At 37.4% G+C, this 18,808-nt stretch overlaps 1 protein-coding gene across 4 annotated transcripts in view; it reads left to right on the top strand.

The window, feature by feature from the left end:
* TAB2 (TGF-beta activated kinase 1 (MAP3K7) binding protein 2) overlaps positions 1-18,808 on the top strand; it is a 67,105-nt gene that overhangs the window by 29,068 nt on the left and 19,229 nt on the right. For 2 of the 4 annotated variants that reach the window (XM_037391357.1, XM_037391358.1), the window contains exon 2: positions 18,040-18,228. In XM_037391357.1, the coding sequence (XP_037247254.1) occupies positions 18,127-18,228 (102 nt within the window). In that variant the 5' untranslated portion in view covers positions 18,040-18,126. Of the gene's footprint in view, positions 1-10,825; positions 10,848-18,039; positions 18,229-18,808 lie in introns of those variants that run through there. The other 2 variants (XM_037391360.1, XM_037391361.1) reach the window with 2 other exon arrangements.

Genomic DNA, 18,808 nt, shown 5'->3' with positions numbered 1-18,808 from the left:
CAGATACTTGTTACTTGTGACGCTAACAGCATCTGTATTTGCTTTAGTTGTAGTGTTTGATCAATAAGTGTTCAAACTATACTTTTGTTGAAATATGGCTAGTTACTTTGAGAAAATACTTAGAGAAAGTTTTTTGCAAAATCATTTATCAAACATAGGATCAGTGAAACATTAAGAACTGATGTGATGCTTCTAGCCCTCTGCTGCTTAGCAACTGTTTGCCTACTTTCTCAAGTCCTGGTATATGTGAAATAGAACTATTTGTTTTCTGTTGTTTGATGCTTTCTTTAACAGTCCAAAGCTACTTCCAGTTTCTCTGTGAATGGTGTATTTTAAAAACAAGTAGCTAATCTTCCACATAATTTAGACTGTGGGTAAGGTTGAAAATGCTATCTCTTTAATTGTTAATTTTGTGTTCCTTCTATTTGGATTGTAAATGAAAATAAAAGTGCTTGTCTTGCTAGACATACTTCTAAAAAACATTCCAAAAGCTTTTTTCTTTGGCACTAAATAGTACTTCTTTTCCTCTAGGGAAGAACATCAGGCGAGAAGGCAAGCATTAGCATTCTGTGAAATAGTTTTTAACCTTCAGATCATAGTTCTGAGAATGATTTTCAGCTGGCACAGCTTCTGCCAGCCTGTGTTGCTCCAGTTGACACAAGCATTTGACTGACAGAGTGGTGAACAAGGCTGGGAAGCTGATTTAGGTTAAAACTAACCTAGCCCCCAAAAATGGGATTACTAAGTAGACTAAAATGTATTCTGAATAAGTAATCTAATCTTGTCGTGCAAGTACTTGATCAAGGGAGAAAGGAGAAGTGCCAGCCGAGGTACTGATGGAGAGAAAATAGCGATCTTGCCCTTGAGAGAGCCTGGGCTTCAGACTGTCCTAAACTTGCCTCTTGTCTTAACCATCATACAATGCCTGCATATATCTACTTAAATTACACATATGAATGATTTTTATATTAGTATTTCATAAGGAAACTTTGATATACCAGGAATGATAGTTCCACAGTGTAATCTTAATTGGCTGGTTAATTAACGATACTGAGTTACAAATAGAAGTCGAGCAACTTAAACTTCATTTACATCTTCATTGAAACAAGAGTGGAAGAAGCATTTGGTTTGTGGCAATGGAGGCTTAAACTGTGCATGTGAATTCAGTGGCTTGAAAAACAAAAACTGTTGGGTGATAAGGACTATATATGACTACTAAGAGGACATTGTGTGATGTGGCTATACGTGACAGCTAGGAGGAAGTAAAACAGCTTGTTGCTTCTTCTAGTACAGTGCACTAACAGTCCAAACACAGCTGTGGGTTGGTGATGATCCAGTTTAATGCTTTGAGCAATGGCTTTCATGTAAATGGGATCACAGATTCCGCCACCAGAGCTTCAAACCACACTTGTATGTGGTGTATAATGTACATTTTTAATGTACAGGTAACTTTATACTATATAGCAAAGAACGCTGAAGGTGATACATGGCAAATTAATTTTGCTCTTAGATAACACAGTTTGTAATTTGTAATAGTTTACAGTTGCTCAAAATGCTATTGCTCAAGCTATCCTTGGTATCTTTTTGCTTTCGTCTAAGCAGATAACCTCTCTAAAGCCAGCAGTACTGCTCAGTAAATTTTCCCTTCCAGCGCTTTTCTTCCGAGTGGTGTTTTGTATAAACCAAGCCTTCTCAAAGTAGTCTGTGGATCACAGTGAAATGCGACATTCCAGCAAGCTGAATGGGGGCAGGGGTTGTGCACATTGTCTATACCAGTGCTCACAGTTCCTGGTTGTATGACTGCCACAGATAGGAGAGACTTTGCTATAAAATTTTGCAAAATGTTAGTATTCCCCTCTAAGTGCCTGCTTAGTGTATGGGAAATGGGAGATTTTGATGCTATGACCTGGAAGAGTTCTTGTTTAGCAAGTCAGAATTGCTGCTGTTTTAAAATGAGATCAGCAAAGAGACTGCTTTGATAAGACTGTTTGGAAAATGATCTAGTTTTGAAATGCAGTGTTTTGCCTAGTGAAATACAAAAGAAAAATTATGAATGAGCTGCAGTATGATAAGAAGAGAGAAATTGTCTCTGGTTGCGTTCCAATGTGTTGAAATCAGTGTGTGCAATTCTATTCCTGGTGTTACTGTGGAGTTACTGCATGATGTTAGACAGGACTTGAGTGATATGCATGCAAATACGTATGGCTTAATTGTGATGTTACTGATTTTTTTTACTCAGCTTCCCAGTACTTGACCTTTCTTTTTTTTTTTTTTTTTTTTTTTTTTTGGCAAAAAGTAATGTTATCTTATGTGGATGTGTACTTAAAGTCTTTACTGAGTTAAATCCCCATTAATATAGCCTGCTTTGCAGTAGAGGTATCAACTGCTGAACACCTCATACCAATTTAAGATACATATGAAGAATAACTAATTAAAACCAAGATATATTTAACAAAGGCACTGTTTCTGGAGTTTGGCTATCATGACATGACTGAATTACCCTTAAGGTTATAATTAATACTGAGTATCACAACTAGATCTAGCTTGCCTTCAGTATGTTCAAGGTTTTTTGAGGTCTTTTATTTGGTTATTGCATTGGTCTGACTTCTCATTTGTAGAATACGATGAACAGTATGTAACATGGCTGTGAGGGCAAAGACCCAGCAGGAATATTCTTCATAGCAGTTTTATTGTTCATAGTAAGTAGCCTTATTGTAGCAGGAAATGAGAATTTTAAAGACTTTTTTCCTATTGTTATTGTTATAATATACCTTTTGTCAGAAGCTCATTTTTAAAATTTGGTAATGAGAATTCCTGAAGCTAGAGACCTCTTGCTTGCCCTGTGAAATATTACTGCATCTCATTGGCTGGATCAGAAATTTAGTAAAGTGATTTTTTTTTTTTTCCCTGCTAACTGTATGGCTTGAGGGAATTTTGTCCCTGTGCCATGACAACTGCATTCAGAAGCATTAGCATTAGTATTACCCTTGCTACAGTAGTAACAACCCCTAGAGCAATAGATTAAATGAAGGATGGGGAGATCTCTTAACTGCTTGACTATTCTGGGTGCTTTATAAATAAAACAAGATTCTTGTAGTTCTTAGAGCAGAGACCGTAGTTCCATCCAAATCAGTTTTCCAGACTTGGAATTTTTGTTTCTCCAGCTTCTGCTTATGGCAACAGTTAGTTTTATATCCTTATATTCCCTTATACCCTTATGTTTAATCTTCAGTAAGAGGACTGAACTGTCATCCTTCAGACAACCACTTGCCACTCTTACTGGTAATTCATGTAAGGCTGTACTAACACCTTCTGTATTTGTTTCATATGCTTGTCTAAACCACAGCTAAAGTTACCTACTTACCTGGTCCAAGAGACATAAAGGAGTTGAGGGCAGGGGGAGCACCATTCTTGCCAAAGGTGAACATCTTTCAAATAAGAACATGTGTAAAGAACTGGAGAGAGTGTCAAAGGTGCAACTAGTCCTGAACTTGAAATGTGCTCACATTTGTTTCTTTCTATAGCTGTATACATGTTTGAGATTGGGGGGGGGGGGGGGGGGGAGGGAAATAAAAAAGAAAAGAAAAAAAGCAGTGAGATGTGGAAGATGGAAGAAGGGGATAAATCATAGCCTATATTTTGGAGGTCAATGAAAATATGTTTTATGTATTGCACCTTGGCTTTTCTCCCTCCTTCCCTTCCCCCCAGCCCCATGCTGACTAGGTCAGTTTCTTAAGGATGAGACCAGGTTTTGTTGAAGTAGGACTTCCAGATCTTTGCTTCCTGTACCTTTGTTCCCTGACAGGGGACACCACTGTCTTGCTGGGCCACGTTGTGGTGGCAAGCTTGTGCTGAAGTGAGTCACTGTCTAGACTGGGGTTGTATAACTTAAGGAAATAGAAATTCAATTAAAAAGTAAAAAATTAATAGAAATTTATGTTAAAAAGTAAAAAATGGAGACTGGCTTAATGGAGTCAGGGAAGTAATTTTAAAAACTTTCTCGCAAAACCAGGAAATAGCCTGTACATTGTGCAGCTAAGAAAGAGAGATGCAAGCGGTTTATGATTTTTTTCGACAAATTAATGCTTTCAAAGTAGCAAGAAAGCTTCACCTTGTTACTAAAAAATATCTGGGTTGAGCTTTTTTGTTTCAGAAAATCTCATTGTTGATACACTAGGTGTGCTATAATAAGTTTAGGCCAAAATTATAAGCAAGGCGTTTCTTTCCTCTAAGGAAAACTGTAATGCACAGATTAGAAAAAAGGACACAGCATATAATGTGAATAAGAAAACAATTGACATACCTTATTACTACCAGGATTTTGTGAATAAGTTTCTAATATAGTTGTATGCATACAACTTGCTATACAGTCTAACTTCTAACATTGTCTACTTGTAGGGGAAAAAAATTTTAAGGCATTACTTAATGCATTGGATTTTGATGCAGTTAAAAGAACTGCAGTTACCTTTGGTTTGGACATCACTGATAAAGATTCATAGAATGTTTTAGGTCTGAAGGGATGTCTTAAGACCATCTAGTCCAAGCCCCTTGCGGTGGGCAGGGGCATCTTTCACAGGACCAGGTTGCTCAAAGCCCCATCCAGCCTGGCCTTGAACACTTCCAGGGATGGGGCATCCACAGCTTCTCTGGGCATCCAGTTCCAGTGCCTCACCACCCTCACAGTAAAGAATTCCTTCCTTATGTCCAGTCTAAACGTACACTCTTCTAGTTTAAAACCATTACCCCTTCTTCAGAATTGTTCATTGGTAGGAATGGGCAGTTGCTGAGAGACTTTGATTCTGCAGTGTTCCTCTTAAAATGCTGTCATGTCCCTTGATCTCTGATTAGCTTCATTTCTGGCTTACAGTTGTAGGATAATTGAACTTCTTGGCATTTTTTAGGGGTACTTGCTTTAGCATCAGTATGAAACAGAAATCTTGCAGATACCAATGTAGTCATAAGCAAAACCACTTAAAATTGGGTTACATAATGATGGAAGCTTTGAGATTTATAATGCTGTTGCTGGCCTCTGTATTGAACTGCTGAAGTTCACATATTTGCCTGGGCAGAGGCTTCCCAGAGCTTCCTGCTGTGAATTGAATAACACAAATTACATACCAGAAATTGAACTACCTGGCAAGCTGCTAAAACATAGCACAACAGGGCTTGTCTTGTTTATGTTCTTGTATGAATTTTGAAGAAATATGGTAATACTCTCAGTGGAAACATATTAAAAAGGCACAAAATATTAAAAAAGAACAAAATTCACTCTTAGACTTTCCACTGCTGCAAAAATGTGACAAGTGGATAATTTTACATCTAACAATTGTAGGTCACTATGAAAGCAAAAGCATTATGTATCATGCATGTAACTCGGCACTTCTTCAGCCTTTTGCATCTTTGAATTAGCAATATAGGAAAAACAGTAATGTAGTTTCAGTTATGAAATTGAAGATTTTTTTGTGAAACTTTTTTCATGGATAAATCTGAGTTTTAATTGCTTCAAACTGGTTGGGTTTGAAATGCCTCTCTGGTAACAGTCTTCTGAGTCAGAGAAGGGTGTAGCAATAGTACTTTTATAGTTCTGAAGTGATGATACTTCTTGCTGCTGTTGAGCTATGATACGCAGAGTAGCAGCAAGCTGTGCATAACTTTTATTTGTGAGAAACTTTGTAGTAATGCTGTAATAAAGGATGATCTCTACAGTGGTTGTATGTTAAGGCATAAATACATTGTTTCACAGAATCTGTTGGCTCCTTGGTAAGAAACCCAGCAATTGTTTTTTACTTCAGTATTTCAACGTGGATTTTATATTCTTTGTGCTTTTTAAAATCCACTTTCAAACTGTTTCCATCTAAATGTATTTATCTAAGTCATATTCCTGTCTTCTAAAGTTAAATTGTTTATGTATAATTTTGAAGAGAGCTTTAAGAAAGCCTGAGATAATCCTGGTCGTGTGATCTTTTAAGAGCAAAAAATATCATGCTTTTCCTATGTGCCACCTCCTATATGGTGACATCCCATGGTGGCTTTTCAGGTGGGAATCACATGCATCAGCCTCCTTTGGGAGGCTTGATACCTAGTTTGTGTGCTGTCTTGTTCTGGTTTTAAATGGGAAATCACTATCAAAAAGAATTGTGGAATACCTAGGGTTATGGTTTCCTAGAAGTCATGATTCTTGTTTCATCAGATGTCTGTTTCATTTAGCTGAAGATTTTTAAATGAAATATGAGCTTGGCAATCATAAACTGAATCATGCCTGGATTCAGTGAAGTTACCATGACTGTAGAGTTCACATTGACAGCTCTGAAGCAGCCAGTTCTGCTGGACTGTGGTTTTCGTTGGTGGAGCCAGAAGTCTGAAGGATCTGGAGCTCCAGGTCTAATTGGAGTGTGGTTTCATAATATCGAGAGGGTGTTTGGAGCCAGGAGGTTTTGAGATGGGCTTCTGTGTGCTTAGGCTATAGGGTAGTCCCCTTTGGCCCAGACTCAACTACTGTAGAGGCTCCTGAAGCTATTGAATGAACTTGTCATTCATGTCCATTTTATTGCTGCTGTTGGCAGTAGGTTCCTGGCAAGTTCCCTGAACATCTACAGCTTTTTAGGGGGCAGCATGTTCAAGGAAGACTTTGATCTGATTTGGACTGAAGTCAGATATAAAAACTAGAACCTTACAAACTGTTCTGGAGCCAGCTCTTTTTAGAATACTTCTGTTGTAAAGTAGTGATTAAAATTCATGAAAGCAAGGAGATAGAAATAAGCTAACGTTTTTGGATGTTTGTTACCCTACTTGTTACTTTGGTCATAACCAGCATGTACAACAGACTGTATCACAAGCTTAACTTTTTTCTGACTTTAAGGTGCTAAGGACTTCGACTATGACTCTTACTTCTTTTGCAGCTTTTGCCAGGCTATTTCCTACTTAGCAAACTAGGTAGTAATAAAACATTGGAAAACATTTTAGACTTCCACAGCTACTGATATTTAGGGAACTATATATGGAGAAGGAGAAGCATAGGTGGGAGCATGGGGTAGGAATAGGTGAATAAAGTTGCAGTATGCAGTCTTGCGGTGTGTAATAGGCCCTGTGATTCTTATAGGTACTATATTCATAACTCTCGTTACAATTCAGAAGAAAGAACCTGGATTCATGGCAGTTGCCAGAAATGATTGGCTCAATGTGCCAGAAGAGCCTGCAGAGGTGTTGGGCATCATCAGAAAGATACTGAGGACATGAGAAATTGTGTCTTTTTGTTCCCATGTAAAGCCCTGGTGAGACGCCTTCTTGAATACTGGGTGCTGTGGTCCCCATATTTCAGGGAGGATGTGTTTGTATTACAGAAGATAGTGAGAAGATTTTATTTTTTTTTAATCAAGATGACAGCTCTTGCCTTTCAAGGAGGAACTTGGATCAGTTTAGAGAGGTGAAGGTTTTATGGAGGGTTTATGAGTGAAGCTTACAAATTCATGAAGGTGGTGAATGCAGAACTGTTACTCACCAAATCCTGAAGCCTTAGAACGATGTAGCACTCAAAGCTTATAGGACAACTAATTAGAGTGTAAGGAAGATTTTTAGTTGATTTTTTTGAAATTATATCCTTTTTTTTGTTGTTGTTAATGCACAGTGCAGTAAACTTCTGGAATCCTTTGCCACAGGGTATTGTGGAGGCAAATGATTTCAACAGGTTAAGAAAAGGAATTTGATGAGTATGTTGTCAACAGGTCTGTAAAGAGAATAAGCAGGGATCTGCTGTCTAATTTCCTTGATCACACAGTTGTATACACTGAGAGAATGAGAGGAATGTACTACAAAAAGCCTCAGGTTTGCATGTTCTTCCTAAATACTGCTTTTTGTTGCAGACACTGAGCTAAAATGACTATTCATCTGATTCAGTGGATGCTTCTTAAATTCTTATATTGGTGTGCATTTGATCAAAGAATCTGTAAGCGATTATAGCATCTAATTAATTTTAAACTGGTTGTTTAAAATCATCATTTTAGGAAGGCTTTGAATTTTTTTCTATTTGTCAATCATCAATCAAAACCAGACTTTAAAGGAAACCTAGTTGAGTTGAAAAGAAGAAAAAATAAGAAACTTAACTAAGCTGATATTACTTCTGTGTAGATTATGTCATTGTTTTCAAACTATTTTTTAATAAAGGCTGGTCATGTAGGTGTGTGTTTTCCTGCCTCTTTCTGAGATCTGCACATTTTTGTCTTAAGTTTTTTTCTCTTCCTCCAACTCTCAGAACAGTTGCACTAAAATAATTCATACTTTTCAAAAATAGCAATACCTACGTTTGACAGTAGACATCAGGGAGGTTTATCTTTGTGAAAGCTTTATGTTGCCACCGTAGTAGAAAATTGAGGATGCAGAAGGGGAAGAAAAATGTGGAATATACTTTACTGCGTTCTCATATTGTTAGTCTGTGGAAGAAACCTGATACAGTCACAGTTCAGAATGTCAAGGTTAATACTTGCTACTTGACCTTCCTTTGAATTAATAATGGATTTTTCATTATTTGGGAAGCTGACAAATGGAAGCAATTATGTAGATGTGTAGAAAAGAAGGGAATAAATTTGCTTAAAGGGGAAGAGAATTGATTACCTGAGTAAAATTGACACTAAGGTTGCTAAGACTGTAATCTTAATACAGGCAGAATTTAGAGTTGCTATGAAGTTTATTAATGTAGTTAACAAAAATACCCTAACTGGATTATATAATGCAGTTTTTACTTTGTCTGCTTCAATTTGATATCCTACAGTTGTCATGAAACAAGTGCTACAACACACATGCAAAATGTATGGTTACTTCTGAGGTAGAGAAAATGCTTCATCAAGATATATTTGTAAAGATGCTGAGATGTAAAAGTTTTTGAGTTTCATCAAGTACTGTATTTAAGATACACATGGCATTCAGTCATCTTGATCTTCACATGTATTCCCCATGTAATTTAATGGGTAGAGCCCATATTTTCAGATTTGTGTGAATACCTAACAAATCATTGGTTATTTTGTAGCAATTAATTGCACTTACTCTGTATATATCAGGGAATAAAGATGAAGAAAAACAGCATGCTTAGATTTTCTCCTTGTGACCTTTTCATTTCAACTCGGTGAGATTAATTTGATTCTGGTCAAGAGAGTTGGTATGTTCCCTTCTTAACCAGAAGGCTAACTTGTGATGCAAAGCTTTTAGCATTTTGGAAGAACAGTGTGGACAGGAGAGAACGTGAGAAGTATCACTGTTAAGTGGTTGTGTGTACCTTTGAGAATTAGTGTAGAAAGAATTCAAAATGCCTTCTCAACTGTCTTAGAGATGCTTTTCTTTCCTCTCCTCACCTCTACTTCATCTTAGTTAAAAATAAATTAAAATCCTTTTTACAAATTTCAAAGCTTTGAGCCAGATTTCTGTTGTTAGTATGCTGTGTGGAAAATATAGGTCAAATTTCAAACTGTCAATTGTAACAGTAGCTTGAGGTGAGCTTGATAACTGTTGTGATAGATTTTTCTCTAATAAAACCATACACCTGGGAAATTATTTGTAGTGATCTGAGAAACCTCATTTTTAAGGTGCTCGTGTATGAGGTTTACTACCATACTGCTAAGCTATGAAAAAGTCAACTATGAGCTATGCTTCGGTAGAATCCACAGAATGGCCTGCAGTAGGGGAAGGTGGCCTTGTTTTTTAATTGATTCTCTAAGGGAAGGGAGAAAAGAAAAAACGGAGGAAAAAAAACCCAAAACAACAAAAAAACACAACTGCTGTAAAATCCTTTAATGTGCACATTATCATGTCTGACCTGGCAAGAATTAAACTAATTCACAGTAAAAACAAAAAAACCCCACAAAAATAATAAATTTTGTTTTTTAAAGTAGTAACTTTTTTAATTTGTGCAATGTGAAAAAAGTACCACCCCAACTAATTCTGAAAAAGAAATTTTGTAAGTGCTCATAGTTTTTAAGGAAATACTTGATGGATTAAACCTCTTTTTAAATGTTTTATATGTGCACGCTTTTGCTGTAGGACCCGTTACAGCACATTGTTATTTAGGCCAGGAGTTAAAAAGACTTTATGAAATGTGTTAAAGTTTATTTCTGGAAATGAATATTTGTAATGAATTTAGAGGAAGAAAACTCATACTTCAGGGTATGAATCACTTCTAGGTGTGATCACTTTAAAATATATTTTCCATAAGAACAGATCGTTTCTGGGAACTGTTGGAGAGTCTACCATTTTGCTCATCATTATTTATTAGAAGTCTTTTGGTCTAATCCAATCCAATGGCGGGGGGGGGAGAACTCTTAGTCATGCTTATTTGTAATTTTTTTTCTTCTGTTTTATGTTCATGTGATGAAATAAAGTTTATATCCTCTTATATTCTTGTTTGGGTTCAGAACAATGTGAAACAGAGATCTGGCAAATAGTTAAATAGAAGTATCACTGTTTAGTAGGTTGAGGATGAGACCAGAAAGTTATTTGTGAATGAGCTGAATTTTTTTTTCCTTTTTTATTTATTTAGGATATGGATGGTAGCGAGTGGAGGGTGACTTGTGGTTTTGATATAATTGTTTGATATATTGTTATTTGATATGGCTTTTTCTTCTGTGTTGCAAGGCACATTTAGTGGGAGTTTCTCATTTAACAAGGACTTGCAGATATAGGTGAGGAAGGAAAGGGAAGGACTCATAGGTGTGGAAATCAGTACGTAAGAGGCTAGAAAGGTAGGGTTGCAAGAGGAGAATATGGCATTTATAGTCTGATTTTATTTTTCTTTTCTCCAAGCAATATGGATACAATAATACACCCATAACCTAATTCTGAGGGAGAGTGTTGACACATAACAAGTAAGTATAAACTGGCAATAAACTTGGCAATGCTTGTTACTGCCAGAGGAATGAGGTATCACTTAAGAGGGCCGTTTTATGGATAGAGATTCATAAGCTGGTAATGTGATTACCAGTCTTAAGTGTAGACTGGAGACATTCTTATATTCTTGAAAGAAGGCTGAAAGAAATGCTAGCAATATCTGTATTAGCCATGCTTTATCGTTCGAGCTGTTCCATGTAAGCAGATCATCAGTGGCAAGTGACCTAATACTGGCCTGCACTAGAATTAGCAACTTGGAGTTGATGCATCAGAATTGAGGTCTGACTGAAAAGCAGGGTCCATAGGAGTGTTTTTTTAATATTTGACCTGGTGTTTTGATAGTGTTTGGATAAGATAATGGGAAAAAAAGTAGCTAAATATGTGGGGGAAGGTACTGCTCAAGCAAGCATGGAGCGGGGAGGGGAGAAGACATTTTTCATTTTTTGAGTTATCCAGTAGATAGGTGAATAGTTTGGGAGAATTGGAGTGCTACATAGGCCTGCTGAAGGAACCCAAGAGAAGTGTAGAGAGGTTGGTTCGCTTGGTTTGGTTGGGGTTTTTTGTGGTTGGGGGAGGGGGCGGGGTGTTCAGTCGTCTCTATAATAGCTTATCTTTCTGCACCTCTTGGATCCACCAAAAGAAACGCCGGAAATCCCTTGGCTGCTATCTCAACAGGCACTTCAGCAACCTCTACCGGTCTTGCATTGCAACTTGTTGCATCTAATTTGCTGTCACTACAGCAGTTGTCTTACGCACAACATCTATAGTCTGCACCATTTATGCTACGAGGAAACATCCTCTTGTTTCTGCATTCACAGCACCCTTTTATATTTATAGCCAGGTTTCTAAAATAAGCTTTTAGGTGGATTACTTTTCTAGCGTTTTTAGCCATGTGAGTGAAACAGGTCAGATGTGGTCAGATTAGAACTACAGAAAAGCAGACTGATTTACTTATTAGATGTAGCTGAAGTATAAAGGCAGATACAAAGGTTTCATTCATTTCATTTTGGGGAAGGTGAAGGGGCATGCTGTTTACTGTTGCAGTGTTCTGCCTGTTTCCAAAAGCTGTTCTCTTGAACTTGGCAGTTTCCAGAGTGGTAGCTGACCATAAATGAGACTTCAGTTACTATGAGTGCATTGTAAGTTCAACTGGAATTGTTCAATACAGCAGTTATGCTAATATTTGCACAGTTACCTTTGATATTTCTTATGGCATGAACTGTATGTGAAGTTGTGGTAAGAAAAGATTAGTAATGAACAAGAAGTGCAGATAACATTCCAGACTGTCAGCTTCTTTGTTTAGATTGTTAGGTATAATTATTTCATAAAATCTGTTTTGGCAGTATTTACTCTGAAGAAAGCTTGTATTGTAGGTGTTTTATGACAAGTCAGTGTAATATTAAAGTTTGTATTGAAGAATTGTCTCTGATCTGTTGAACGTGTGCTTTGTCAGAAGAAAGAAGATTAAAAATGTATTTCTTTCTTAACTAGCTATTGGTCCATCATTGTAAGAGCCTATTATTTGGCATCTGAATCGTATTTCACATTGTTGTCTTTGAGTTTTTTAATAAACAAGATAAGCAGTTTATTTTGTGTCTCATACTAGTGGTTCTGGATAACTTTTGGGGGATGACACGTTGTTTACTTTCATATCAATAGTTTTCGCAGAATAAATCTTCAACAGGAGCTCCATCATGTTACAGTTGCCAAGCCTTTTAAGTTATCTGGGGATCTTGCCAGTAGTCTTTAAAAGAACACAGCTAATTAATTCTTCCCATTCCTTAGTATTTCTGGCATAAGTGAGCACTAGGATCTTTGTTGTGCGTGTCTCTCTTCAACAGTATAAAGTCACGCTGAAGGGTTTTTTGAAACAGTGAAAAGCAGGATGTAAAAGGATTAGTAAATGGACATTACTACAAAAATGACTTTGTTGTACTGCACTCCAATATTTAAAAGTTTTCATTTGTAAGTAAACTCTACTTTTGATAGTTCTAGGAAGAGTTCTTTCTCCAAGTCGCCATTGCTGCTGATAATTTCTTGAATAGATTTTCAGTTTACTTCTGTAATTCTGTATTGCCCTTATTTTGTGCATGTGTCTCTGAATGAAGCCACAGTGTTGCTGCCAGCAGCTTCCCTTACCTCCTGTTGGTACCCTTTTCTTCTACAGCCTATTTACTGGTAGTCTTGGCTGTTCACTCTTGCGTTTGTGCCTTTTATTTTCCACTGGTATGTATAACTTCCTAACAATAATCTGGGTGTCCTGCTGCCAGATTCTGAGTTCCATGGCTGACAACAGTGCTACGTTTCTGTTCATTAGACATGCATCTGTCAAAATAACTTTCAGTTCTTTTAAGCTTTCCTATAGCAAGATGGATGCTGAGTCTTTTTTATAGTTCCTTTGCAAAATCAAGAATTGATAAAAAGCCTTTTAATCTGTCTGTGCTAGAGTGGCCTCGTGAGGCCTCCTGGCCTGCTACTTCAGGTGTTAATTTGAGTTTATTAATAATCTTTAAATATCTTTGAGCTCTGGAGTAGGTCTGTCTTAAGTGATGTTTGGGGTGAGACCTTAACATTCATGATGCAAGCATTTGTCATACGCTATATTGTCAGCGAAGCCATACGAGTTACCTATTGTAATTGAAACTGAACAAGAAAAAAAAAACCTTTCAGTGAATGTGGTGAATATACTGCCTACAGGACTTTGAGTATATTTGTCTGTGAATTAAGACAGTGGGAGCAGAGCATATTGTGTTTTATTTTCTCCCATACCACAGTAAATATAATCATGTTCCACCGTATTGACACATTTGATGGATGCATACAAATATTTCTTAGTAATTTTAGTAAAAACAATAGAGAAGATGATAGTTTCAGCTCTTCTTGTGCTAACTGTACGCATCTTCTTGGTGCTAAGCCACTGAAAGTTAAAGTACACTACTAAAATAAGAATAAGCAGTCTCCTAATTATCGCGTACTACCAACAAATAACTGAATTTTCCAAACTTTGGATGATGCCCCATAAGTCATTTTATGTCTCATGAAAATGCAGAAAAGCTTCTCTGCAGCACTTCTTTGAAACTGCATCAAATTATTACAATAACTCCTTAAAATTCAGAGTAATAAATGGAAATTGCAGTCATTGTGTGTTTTATCAGTACTACAGACACTGAAAAATGAGCTGGAATACAAAGTATTTTATTGAAATGAAGCACTGGGGTGACAATGTGGAACGTTCTCCTGGTTTTAAATGTTTTAAATAAGGGCGGGGGGTTAATCTATTCTCTGTGCTTTTCACTAAAAGACTGGATGCATGAACCTTTCCCCTTGCAGTTTTTTCTGTAAGACCTGTGAAGGTGCTGTTTTGCCAATATGATACGTCAGACAAAATATGGAAAATTATATTAAGAGTAGATACAAACTTTTCAGTACTGTTCAGGGAATTTGAGATGGAGAGTGTAGAAAATACTGTCCTGATAATAATACAGTGTGTTCTGGTATGGATTACTTTAGTGTAGGTTAGAGAAGATGGAAAAAAATTAAGAGGTCTTGGGAGGATTGAGGGGGGTTAACTGCTTATTTAGCAGTAAGATTAATGGGCTACTCAGTGTAAGAGGGGTGGAAAATGGCATTTGATACTCAGCTAAGGGAAACCAGTTTCTTTCTTGTTAAGAGAAACCTGTATTTTTCTGGACTTGCTGTGATCTTGCCAGCTTTGAATTTTTATTGGAGAAGCATTGCAATACAGTTATCACTGATAAACAATTGAATCAATTGCTTAATTTGATGGGTTTTTTTCTCTGGTTAACAGTGTTTTTCTTAATAGCTGCTTGAAAGAAAGTGTAAGATCAATAGTGTTTTGTCACTGCTCAGATTTGTCTAGGTTGTAAACCACTGAAGAAATAACAGATGTGTTTTTAGTGAGGCATGGTTCATTAATTTTTAAAATTGTGCTACTACTGCCATGGAGTTGACTTTTTCAGAGTTTAGGAATGTAAGATTTCAGAACAATGTCAACCCAGCTAGCTTTTTCTGTCTGAGGGCGCGTATTTTCAACAGTTGGGAGCAGGATCTCGGTCCCTGTCAATCCAAGCCAAGGGCAGATGGCTGCGAAAGGTACTTGCAGGGGAGTGCGCTCTGCTCTGGCTGAAGCTTGTGCGCTCTTCCTTTGGGTCTGCCATAGTGAGCAGCCATTTGCTCCAAGACTTCAGGGACACTTAACAGTATTCTTGATTCCCAAACCTTTATGAATTGCTTGCTTTAAACCTGGGTAAATGTAAACAGGCTTTAGTGTTGTTTTAACAATATATGTACATACTGCACATTGTGCTAGCCAATGCATGTGAAGTGGGAAGGGTAATGAACTCCAGCACTTGAAGTCGTGTTTACAGACTGTTTCATGTCTTCATTTTAACTTCTGCAATTCTTATCTTATTTTAACCCTATTAATGTTATGTTTAATGTAGCTTTGCTCTATAACAGAGTAGAAGCCTGATACTTTTTTCTGGTAGAAAATAAATTACAGCTTTTTATATCAAATTAGGTGCATACTTGCTTTTCTCTCTGGTTGGGGTGGCTTTTCTCAGTTGCGTAAGCCAAGACTTGCTGCTTCAGCTGGCTTTTGAATATGGTTGTTTTTCAGATGTATAGCTTGAATTAGAAACAAAATATTTTAATCTCTGCTTGTCCAGTGTTGCAGTTTCTGAAGCCTCTTAGGTGTGTCTAAACTTCAGTTTAAAGTCAGACCACAGTTTGTTTAGGTGTATCCATGCTACCTTTAAATTACTGATCTTGGATACTGATAGCAGCAGCCACGGGATACCTTCAATATTTCTTGTCTTCAATATTTCTCTACCCCTTTGAGACAGCAGTCTTGGTATATGCAGAGTAAATTTATGCAGAATTAGTGCAGATGTGTATCTAATTAAACTGTAATCATACTGTGACCACTAGTGTTAAATGTGTGCTCAGTACTTTTACTTGTGTGGGACTCAAAATCCGGTATTGCCTGCTATTTTCACAGATCTTCATACTGGTCACCTCTTTGCAAACAGCTGGTTTTTTTTATTTCAGGGGGTTTTAATCATACAGATCAGAGGGGGGAACCAGACTCTCTAGCTCCTGAAGAGTTGGCCGGCTCTGGGTCGATTAATAAAGTGCATGAAGAGAAGGGAAGCTGAACTTGCATAGTCAGATACACAGGATGTGGATTTTGGGAAGGAATACCATAACCTTAGTTTCCAGTTCTAGTAGTCTTGGCTGGTACTTGTACATTTTGATGTTGTGATACTGTTTTCAGTAGTGGACTACTGTGTTTTTATGTACACTAAAAACTGTGGGTAGGATTATGATCCGTTTTATCTCTTAAGTATTCTAACAAGAATTTCTGTTCTTGTATTTTTAAGTATGTGTTGTGATTATTTCAGAGATGATGAAATTTATGGGACTGAAATAATGATCAGATGTTTACTGGAATATTCTTAGGACTTGCGGTCTTCACTATTTTATTAGCTAACAAGTTGCTTTTTCCCATGTGTAGTGCATATAGATGCAGGCTCCAGAGTAACAGTGTTTTGGGTTGTTTCCATTTTTTCTTTCTTCAGAGCTATTCTTAAATTGTTGGCAGAAAGTTAAAATGGTTAACGTGTTGCTTTTCAGATCACGTTCAGCTATTATTGGAGGCGTTCTGATTCAGACCTATTACTAAATGACCAGTAGTTATATCAGTTTGAACTAGAGAAAACAAGTAATAGAGTCGTTTAGGACTAGTACATGATATAATGGTTCAGTGATCCTGGAATAGATTTATGCCTGTCTTGTAATCACTGCTGAAAACGATGTGCCTTGTGCTTTCCCATCAATTCTTTGCAGGTTTTTTCCATCTTTTCAGTGTCAAGAGAAGTTGTAGCATTGCACTACGTTATATTTGAATCACAAGTGCTGTTAATGCACTAGAAAATCATGGTTATTGTTCCTTGATTAACTTCCCACTAGTCCCCTTTTAGCGCATAGAACTAAAGAAGCACAAGCACATAGGTTTCACTTACAAAGAGTGTGCCAGTGGGATTGCTGGGAAAGAACTTGGGCTGATGGGATCCAGGGAGCAGCATGTACAGGCGCCTCGTGGTACTGGAGGCAGTTGTCGGCTGCAAGTTGCTATGAGTCAGCGCGTGGGGTGATAGTGCATGTTGAATATGAGACAAAAAAAAGAAAAGCAGGTAGAGAAGAGGAGGGGCAAGTGAATAAATTGATAAGAGATGTTTGAATAAGATTTGGTAGCTTAAGAGGTAAATGGATGTTGGAGTTGACTACTTAGGGTTTTTTATAAACTCTATGGGCACGTTTATTTGTAATATTAGTTTATATGAAGAGGATACCGTTCTATTGCTTAACACGTAGGTGCATTCTTCCGAACATGACTAGTAGAAATTCTTCTTGGTAAAAGCCTATAGATGTTATATAACCAGGACAGGTAATTTGTATAAATGTGTTGATTGGGTGATTGTGATATATTCTTATTCATAACTCTTCATAATTTCCTTCAAAGGAGAAACAGAATGTGCTGGAGAAACCCAAGTTGTTATAGGGTCATTTCCTTCTAGTTATAATCTTAGAATACTTCTTCTGTTGGGTGAAAAACAAGTAGGCTATTGCTAGTAAATTCTGAAACTTGGAAACACTGAATTTCTAGCCACGATATCCTGATAGTAAATAATAACACTGATGGTAAAGGTAACAGTGTAGATACACTCAGAACTGGAATGAACACTATCTTCCTATTTTTGATGTGGACTTCTTTGTGTTTACTTGTGTTTTAGATTAAGTAAAAATGCTGTTCTTAAAACCATGAATTTTAATACTTTAAGTCAAATATTTTTTTATTCCCAATACATTTTATAATGTTCAATATATAAACCAAAATAGAAGGAAACTGATCAAGAGATGTGTCTATAAATGGGCAATTTTCAAGGTTATGAGTGTGTGAAGGACAATTAGTTAGCCAGAGATGTCACATGGGAAAATGTTGATGTAAAATACAGACTTCTATTGCATAATTGGGAAGGGGTTACGAGGGTGGTGGTTTTGGGGGAGTGTTTTGTTGTTGTTTGTTTGGTTTTTTTTACATCAGAAGTACCTGCTTTCAGTGTCTTAAGGCTTTCCTTCCTCTTCCAGAAAATGCTGGGACAGAAGAGATGAGTACTCCCTTTACTAAGGCCTAAAACTGCCTGTTGAAAAAAATCCTAACCAGGCAATATACGAATGGCCCAAGGAAGCCAGCAAATTGATATTCAGGTTTTACATGACCTGCGACAGAAGTTTCCTGAGGTACCTGAAGGTGTTGTATCCAGATGCATGCTACAGGTCAGTGTTCGGTTAATGAGTATACAAGTAAGCAGTGTTGCTTATTTTAAGCATTATATATGGGTGTCTCCTTTGAAAGTAGTTTTGTCTTTCTCTTTTCATTTTTGTGAGACACACACAATTCCTTTATGTTGCACAGCAAGCTAAGTGATAAATTGGCCTCTCTTGCCCTCCCCCCCCCCCCCCCCCCACCCCCCCCCCATGTCTAATCAGGAGTGGCCCGTGGTACACCAGCCTGTATATCAGTGTGTGCATGGAGACTGCAGTCTCACCAATCAGTATGCTTATGCCTTTTGGCCATCTCAAGACCCAAAACTAACTGTGGCAAAAGGAGAGATGCAAAGCCAACTTGAGTCCAGCAGCGATAATTTAAGGCAGTGATACAGAGATGCAGGTTTTTAGTAGTTGGTTTGTTTTGTGGGTGGGGTTTTGTTTTGTGGGGTTGGTTTTTTTGCTTTGAGGGTCAGGGCACGTTCAGAAGCAACTTTACTACCTGATCTCCATCAGGCTTCAAGGTAATTGGTGGGCCCTTGCCTTCGTGCAGGTTGCCCCACTGTGTTCCACTCCCAGCTTCCTTGGC

The sequence above is a fragment of the Falco rusticolus genome, chromosome 6 (genome assembly GCF_015220075.1).
Source record: "Falco rusticolus isolate bFalRus1 chromosome 6, bFalRus1.pri, whole genome shotgun sequence".
Lineage (NCBI taxonomy): Eukaryota > Metazoa > Chordata > Aves > Falconiformes > Falconidae > Falco > Falco rusticolus.
Note: the sequence above shows the minus strand (reverse complement) of the source record. Positions and strands in the feature narration are given on the sequence as shown.